This window comes from Setaria viridis, chromosome 7 (genome assembly GCF_005286985.2).
Source record: "Setaria viridis chromosome 7, Setaria_viridis_v4.0, whole genome shotgun sequence".
Taxonomy (NCBI): domain Eukaryota; kingdom Viridiplantae; phylum Streptophyta; class Magnoliopsida; order Poales; family Poaceae; genus Setaria; species Setaria viridis.
Window position 1 is genome coordinate 5,083,461 of NC_048269.2, and position 8,847 is coordinate 5,092,307.

Consider the following 8,847-nt stretch of genomic DNA (forward strand, 5'->3'; position numbering starts at 1 on the left):
CAACAGGTTAAGATCAATGCTTTACTTTAAAAGATGAGCTTATGTCCCAGTTGCAGCTTTATTAAGCTCCGTTCTTTGTGATACTATTACCTTGTAATATTTTATGATTTTTGATGAACAATACGGTAGTGATTGTCTCAAGGAGAACAATAATTTGTTATGTTGTGTACATAAATATATGTGCTGCGTTTATTATTTATTTATATGTATCTATTTGGCCAACCAGATTGGAAATGAATTAAAATTCATTATTCCAGCACAATTTTATTACTAATGTGAAATTAGATTCAAATTTATGTAAGTGTAGCGCACATATAATTGGTCACAAAATATATTTCATTCATAAATCCAGATAAAAGGGCCAAAAGCAATATGGATAAATTTTGGGCTCCACCCAATAACAAAAGAGCCTATAATAAGTTGTGACGAAAATAAAATTTAGGTCTCCGTCCAACAATAATTGTGCCTAATTCAAATTGTGAAGAAAAAATTTATCACAAAGGTATTGCCACATTATATTCTGATCCATCTTGGCAAAACCATAAAAGCCACAATTTATCACAATGGTAATGCCACATCAGATTTTGATCCATCGTGGCAAAACCATAAAAGTCAATTTATGATGTTGTGTGGACGTTTCGTAGGTGTCATAGATTTAGTGACGCGTAGGAACATCATAAACCGCTGTTTATAACACTATTAGTGACAAACGTTGTTTGTCCTAGCAATGTCACAAATCACGATTTATGATGAAAAAAGGGGTTATGACATATATCAGTTCGTCATACATCAGAAGATCGCTTGGGAAACAAATAAATCCAACACTTGGAACATGATTAAATTAGATGCAAATAACTTTAAATAGAGCTCATATGGATAGGGTACATTTTTAGAAAAATTTGGATAATGGATTCATATTTTTAATTTAGCATAAATTATTTATGATTTTTTAGATTAAATCATTTTTTCCTAATTCCTAGAAAATAGAAAATCACCTTTGAAACTACCCAAAACAAACTTTGTACCGCTTCGATAGTTGGATGGTGCAGGTTTCCAGTTTTGTGGTTAAGACTTAAGAGTAAAAGATCGGACTTTTGTGATAGCTGTAGGGTGTAAATTGAACTTTTTCCAAAATCGAAAATAGTGAAAATGAAACAAATAAAAACTAGTTATAGAACTTGTCTTCGTTCGATTCCTTCATCAATGTAAAGAAAATGGCCTAATAAGAATTTTAATGCAAGTATGGAACAACGAACTATTGGAAATAAAAATACAACGATAATATAAAAACGAACTATAGGAAGGCAAGGCTGTAGCTTTGGTGATGTTTAGCTTTTCCCAAGAATAATAGTGGAAAGGTACGGTTGTTGAAAGTAATTGAGCAACCACAAGAGTAGGATATGTATTAAAAAATTCAATACAAGTCAGCTAGCACAGCACAGTACATTTAAGACTTGATTGGGCAACTAATTAAACATACCGGAGAGATTCCCACCAGCACCCGTGATGAACCCTGCCAACGCAACCCACTCCTCGAGTAGCTTCTCCTTAGATCCTTCCTTGCAAATTGGCGGAAAGAACAGCCAGAATGCTGCCCGTCACGAACACCACCACGAGCAGCGTGGCAACGTGTCGCGGGGGCCGTGGCCATCCCCTCCCCATCCACCACCGCTCGCCCAACTGCTCGGCCACGCAGCACGCGCCGTGCAGCAGGAAGAACGCCGTCATCTCACCAGTTGGTGACCGCAAGGTGATGTAGTACACCATGGCCTCGTGCATCAGCCCGGAGACGAGGAACGTGGCCATGGCGGCAGCCTCCTTCCCGGGGAGCGCTCGTACCGTCGTACGGGGCCGTACACCGACGGCCGGAGGATGGCGGACACCACGAGGTTCCACCGTCGCCCCCCAGAAATCGCGCAGGGACGACGCCAGGTACGGCCGGTCGAACTGTGGCTCCATCTCCATGCCGAGCGCACCACCGATGGCCGCGATGCAGGGGAGCAGGAGATCGAAGAAACAGTAGATGTGGACACCGTACAGAGCCAGGCGCATGTACAGATGCAGCCGGTCGATGAACTGGTAGGCATGGAGGACGGCTGCTAGAACTGCGACCTTGACTGCGCAAGAAACAAGGAACGCCAATTTGGGCTTGGGCGATGCTGCTGCGGCTTTGCTGTGACCGTGATGGCTGCTGCCATTTGTAAGCTTGACAGGTAGCGCTGCAATGAAGAGAAACTGGTGAACGGGGAGGTCAGGGTTGAGCGGGCCACGGCCGGCGGCCAGGAGTGCGACCTTGAAAACGCCGAGCCATGCGAGGAAGAATCGAAGATGACAAGTGCACCGGAGGGAAAGTGAGCTTCACGGGACCCCGTCCGTCTCCTGAGCTGCTCGCCCGCCGTACACCGCGAGCGTCTCCCTCCCCCGACGTCAACTCGCCTGCCACCGTCGCTCTAGCTGCTGCCTGCGGCGGTGGCAGGCTCTAGAGCCACAGCAGCGCCTTCAACTTGCTTTCCTCCTCCCTCTCTCTTCCCGTTTTGCTCCTTTGGTCCCAGATCTAGATCCAAAGCTTCCTAATTCTGGTGATGCTTCCTTGGTCTTCCCCGACGGCTTCTTCGCCTTGCCCTCCTACACTAGGACGCGCCTCTCCCCTCGGTCGTTGGCTCTCAGCTCCCCTGCGCTGCCCTCGTCGCTAGGCACCTTGCTGGCGATGTGACGGATGTGGGTGGCTGCTGGGTGGCACTGGCACCGGCTGGACCAAGACGGCGTCTTCCCCACGCCCCTGTATCACCCCTCGCCAGCAGCTTTGCTGAGGGCCCTTTGGCTTGGCTGTGGGGAGGCCCCTCCGGTAGACGTCGCTCCTTGTCCTATAGATGGTTCTGTCTCGCCGCCAAGGCCTTTGCGTGGAGCCTGGTTGCTCGGAGTTGGCTGGTTCCTCCAACCGGTGCCGCACCTTGGTGTTGTGCTATGGAGATCCCGTACTGCTGTTCATGTGACATCTGCGGCTTCCTCTTTGTCGCCGCGGCCATCTTCGGGCGCGCAACGAGAGTATCGCACCCGGTGTGCGGGGAGATTCTCCACCTCCGCACGGCCTAGGTTGTGTTGATGGTCTATGGTCTTTTGTGCCCTATATCCTGCAACAAAAGCGTCGCGCTTGTGCGTGGGGAGGCTCCTCTACCTCCGCATGGTTTGGTGACGGCCTTCATCAACATCAACCTCCTTGTTCAGCAAAGCAACATGCAGAGCTCTGTAGTATGGGATGTAAGCTGTCAATCCCTCTCTTCTTCTTCGGTGGTGGCTGCTGTGTCAATCCCTCTCTTCTTCTTTGGTGGTGGCTGCTGTGGTTTTGTGATAGTATCTTTTGCTCGTTAGTAGCTTGATGTCGTCTTCTCTGCTTGGTTGTCTTTCGTCACTAATTTTCGGCGGCCTCTGCTCCTCTGAGGCTTCCTTCCCATTGAGGGCGACTGAATTCGGTTGCAACCTGTGAAGCTAGTCCGTTGGCTTGATGCGGGTGACTGAAGGTAACCATAGATGTTGTGTTCCCCTTGGAGGCCTAGTTGTGCGTGAATGATTCGATTCAGGTAGGGTTTTGCCCCCCCCCCCCCCCCCCCCCCCCCCCTCTCCAACCTTCGTTGGTGCGAATTGGTCAACCTTCGGTGGTCAGCTTCTATTCGCGGATTGGTTGTTTTCAAGTGCCTGGTTGCTTAGCGGTGATACCTCCCTGATCCGTGCCTTGCCTCACCTTTGGGTTTCTTTGTTGTATGGTTGATCCTCTTCTGTAGCGAGTGTGTGTGCTGCGATAGTAATCCCTTGTGGCTCCCTATCTTGTTTCTTCTTTGTATCCTGATCACCAATCTTACGTATTGGTTGCCTGATCTTGTAATTTCTCTTTGAAGAAATGAAATGTTCAGGTTGGCTTTCTTAGCCCCATTGACTCTTAAAAAAATGCAAGGAAGAATCCCGCGAGGCCCCGGATGTTGGCAAAGGAGGTGAAAGCCAGGGGTGCCGCTGCGAGGAACGCAGCCACCGCGAGTAGCGTGAGTAGGCGGAGGAAGCCGGGGCGGACGCGACACGGCGCGCGTACAGCGCCGTGGCTGAGACAGCCAGGGACACCGTGGGGATGCTGTTCTGCAGGAGCTCCATGGCTGCGGCAGACCTCTCTCTCTGCCCCGGCGATGTGGCCGTTGAGGTCAACGATAGACTACAGCAGCAAACAACCGATCGATCTGGCGATAATAATCTAAGGCCCTCTTGCTAAGCATGCAACACTCTACAATGGGACAAGCGATATATAATGGTTGTTTTACCCTCACATTACCCCCTCCCACCATCATTCTCGTGTCCCGTCAAAGTTGGCTTGGTTACCGCCAAATTCACCACCGTGGTGGCGCACAACACCACCAACAATGAAGTGATGATGTTACAGAGGAATGGGTTTACTCAATCACTGGCCCCGAGGTGGCTGATGTAGCTAGTCGAGTGAGTTTGGGATTGCCTGAATGTTACATGAATGATTGCGTCTGCTTGAACGGTTGTCCTTGCTTTCGTCACGGTGTTTTGCTCAGCAGCAACTCTGGGAGATTTTGGGGACATCAGTGACCCGGAGGAAGGGAGGGACAATGAGAGCATTTTGACCTTTAGGAAATTAACTTGCTCATCATTCTAGACTCCATGGATGGCTTCAAGCTGAGTGCAGTATGTGAGGCAAACAAACTCAGAAGGCATGAACCTCATCACGCATCGAACTCAGATAGTTTCATTGCATCCAATTGTATCCAATCCCATGCTTGACAATTTGACAATTAAATGCTATGGCGTGTCTATGAAACCGTGGGAGGAAATTTTGCATTGGGATACATTGCTTCGTTCATGAACTCAAATCTTCTTAGATGACATGATGCTCTTGGAAAACCACGCAATAAAACAATGCACTGGGAATAGAGGACTGGCAAAAAATGACTGCACCATAAGTTATACATAAGGATTAGTTTTGGTTGGATATATTATAATAACAATGACGGATAATAATGAGTCTACTTCAACGAATTCACCAATCAATCAAACTAATCATGGTTGTTCAATACGCCTAGAATGCCTTATATTTGAGGAAAATTTTTAAATACCTAGATGTCTTATATTTCAAGATCGAGGGAATATAGGATACCACAAAAGGTGCTATTAAGACCTCAAGGATAGGTTGTTGTCGCAGAAAGATTAAGACCTCAAGGCGCCATGATTTTTGCTGCAAATGGCTCCAACTAACGTGGTGCCAAGAAAAGGGTCACTCTATATGGACGATCATTTATGGGCTAGATTTTGTTCACTTCGTAGTACTGGTGGAAGAAGCAAAGAGGCAAAAATCAAGAATTATGCTATTTATTAGATGAAAGATTTCTTTGGGAAAATATGTCAATTTCTTACCATATATTTTGATTGGAGATGCTTGCCTTTTTCTTAGGGAAAAGATTTTTCATCTTCTCCATATTTATTGTCAACAGTATCCTCTTCTTAATGATGGATATCAATATCCATCGTTGGTGAGCAACTCTTCTTTGGCAAGATATAGGATTGGGGGTTGGGGTTATTAACTTGGTTTCATGATGTGCAGTTCCCCCAACCCTAGAAGTCTAGAGGGAGGGGTTGGTGCACATGGGACAATTAGTGAAGGATCCAGGGCTTGAAGGAAGGAGGGGCTCATTCCCCCTTCTTCCTCCTTCCTCCTCTATTTCTCTTCTTCTTCCTCCTTTTCTTCTTCCCCCTCTTCATCCATAGTTGAAATTTTTAGGGGAGCTTTAGGGGGCTTCATGGGCTTCATGGGGGTAGGGGCTCCAGCCCCTATGGTGGATCCCCCTGAGGGAGGTTGTGACATCCCTGATGCAGAGGCAGCATAATGGATGAGGTAGTGGGCAAGCATAATGTTGGGATCGGAGATCCTGAACAGGTTAGAGAGATAAGACATACAACTTTTAAACAAATGGTCAAAAGTCCCCTCCTCCAAGTCCTATGTCTCTATTTATAGGTGGGGAGGATCTCTATTTATAGGGGGGAGGAGGTGGTTGTTTAAATTTATTCGATTGGTAGGGAAGAATATTATAAACAAGTCTCTGGTATTTACATTGAGGCCCTTGGATATTGCAATTAAATTACTAAGCCTCACAAATAAGCCCTCAGACCCCTATTTCAGACCTCTGTTACACACAAAGGGGTCCTAGCCTTGGGCCACCTAAGCCGCACCCCAACACACAACATAGGATAGTGGATTGGAGCTAGCAGAGCCAAATAGAGAGATAAAAAATGTTAGAGATAAGGTTATGAGGGGAGAGGGAAATCTAGCCCACTTATGCTACATCTAATCAAACAATATGGAGGATACGAAACATATAAGATAGACTCCTACTTGAACTGCCCAAATATAGTTGTAATTCGAGTAGATATCATACATTATAACCGACTAGTCGACATACCATGCAACCCTGCCCCTGTCGGTGTTTTATACCTGGCAACCTACCAAGGGAGTACCCGAGGTAGAGTTTTGGTTGGTGGGTGTCGCCGAAATCAAGAGCTCGATGGTGTACATAAGCACGCGATTTAGACAAGTTCGGGCCACTAGATCGCGTAATACCCTACGTCCTGTATGTTGTTTGCTTGTATTGGATTGAACTTGTTTTGAGGGGGTCCCTGCCCACCCTTATACACCGGGGGAGCAAGGTTACAGGGTAGTTGTCTTACAAGAGTACTAGTCGGATACGACTATAGAGTTCTATTCTAACTCGGAAGAGTAGTTTTCTTGTCCATGACTAGTCTCCTAATAGTCCATGTAGACTACGCCACCCTGTATCGTAGTGTCCATATCCTGGTATGTCTCGGTGTACTTCTCCTTGTATGGATCTGTACAAACCTTCTGGTGGGCCAATGGATGTATGCCCGACAAGCCCCCGAGTACTTTGTAGTCAAATGTAACAGCCTTAGGTACTTTTGCAGACATTGCTCGACTAGTTTCTAATGCTCTTTGAGTACTTTGGTCGTGGCCAAGTCTTCGAGTACTTGAGTACTGTCATGCGGATGGAAGGTACTCTAGCCTCATTTGATGTTGTTTTTGAGAAGTTTGTCTTCAAACCTTTATATGGAAGTGCGATGAAAACACACTCCAAAAGGAGTAGCCCCCGAGCCTTAGGTTGAATCGAAGAATCAGGTTGAGGGTCAATCTGCATTTGTTCCATCTTTGTCTTGATCTTTGAAGAAAAAGAAATTTTTATCCAATGGGCATGGTATACGCAGCCCCCGAGCCGTTACCCAACTAGTTCCAGGAGGTATAAGGGTCTTTTAATCTGTTACCATGACCTTTCAGCTTCTGCCAGTTTGGAAAAAACCTATCTTGCGTGGACAAGGCAGTAATTGCCGCTGATTAGCGAAAACATCGGGCCATTACCCCGGAGACTCCACCATGGTTATAAAAGTTATGGGAGAGATACCCCTACCCTTTACGCTGCCATTTTGCATTTGTCATTTGTCTTGGTCGAAAAACCCTAGCTCTTAGCGCCGCATCGATCTCATCTTAGATCGCTAGTGCCGCCATGCCTTTTGTCACCTACGACGCCTCCTCGAAGGCCCCGAGTGCATGTGCTTGAAGACCAAGGCAACAATCAGGATAGGGAGGAAGCTCGAAGGTTTGAAGAAGGGGTCCAAGGAGGATGTCAAGAAGGCACCCAAGGAGGGTTCCCTGAGGGGAACTTCCAGGAAGGAGAAGTAGCCCGAACTGCCGGCGCTGAAGTGTGGGGAAACCAACCAGATTGCGCTGCCCAATCAGGCGATGGCCTGGAAGTGATCCACCATGAAGGACGAGGAAATCCAAGAGCTGGTAGATGCCAAGCTGCTACAGAAGCAGGCGGTCGTGGGTTGGAGGTCCTCTTATGGCAATAGATGTTTGAAGCGCCCCCCAATGACACAGTAATATTTGCTCGGTTTGCGGAATGCAGATTTGCTATTCTGACTTCTGACTTCTTCCAGGGCATCTTGGAGTACTACTCATTGCAACTCATCCATCTCAATCCCAACAACATCTTGCATATCTCCATCTTTGTTCACTTGTGTGAATCATTTCTGGGGAATCCTCCCCATTTTAGTCTCCTTCGCAAGATTTTTCGTCAAAAGCCACAGCCTAGTTAGCAGAATATGCGGGTTATTGGAGGTGCCGGCTTCCAGATCCAAGAGCAGTACTCGGATCTGTATTTGAAGTATAAGCTGGTGGAATCTCATTGCAGTTGGAAGAAAAAATGGTTTTATATTGAAGATCACAAGCCGGCTCTGCCCAATGTTACTGGACATCATCCAAAGTACAGCAGCCGGTGGCTTGATGAGCCAACAACTGCTGAAAGTATTCAAGTACCCAATCTATTGACCAAGATTGCTGTGTTGAAGAAGTAGGGTTTGACAGGAGTAGTCGTAGCTGCCAACTTTCTGAAAAGATGTCTGCAGCCATTGTAGTTTCGGTAGACTCCTGCATGTGAGTACTCTGGGCCTGATGATCCCTCACAGATGTTGCCCGATGATATCTCTGATGAAGAGGTTGGGGCGTGACTGCACTGGATGTTCAAAGATCTTGAGAACGCACCCGGAGTGGTTGAAGAGTTTGACAACCGGAACAAGCCGAATGAAGTAAGTATTCATCATTGTTGTGCTTCGAGCACTTGTATTATTTTTATATGTTGTTTTCCGACTTATTTCTTCTTGTGCAGGCAGATGCACTGGTGTATTATTCACCTCCTCCTCCCCCCAATACGGATGTCGCAAAGAACGCAATGCTAGTGCATTCACTGCAATTGCCTGGGGATTCCTCAGAAGAGTAAGAGA

The 8,847-nt window shown here is 46.9% G+C and overlaps 1 protein-coding gene across 1 annotated transcript; it reads right to left on the bottom strand.

Annotated features, from left to right (window-relative positions):
• Window positions 1–1,377: 1,377 nt before the first annotated feature.
• On the bottom strand, window positions 1,378–4,155 carry LOC117863093 (probable long-chain-alcohol O-fatty-acyltransferase 4). The gene is given in 6 exon segments (XM_072295229.1): window positions 1,378–1,593; window positions 1,595–1,839; window positions 1,842–1,904; window positions 1,906–2,324; window positions 3,958–4,065; window positions 4,068–4,155. Coding segments are annotated over 6 exon segments (1,035 nt in total). The 5' UTR covers window positions 4,141–4,155; the 3' UTR covers window positions 1,378–1,466.
• Between the last annotated feature and the right edge of the window lie 4,692 nt (window positions 4,156–8,847).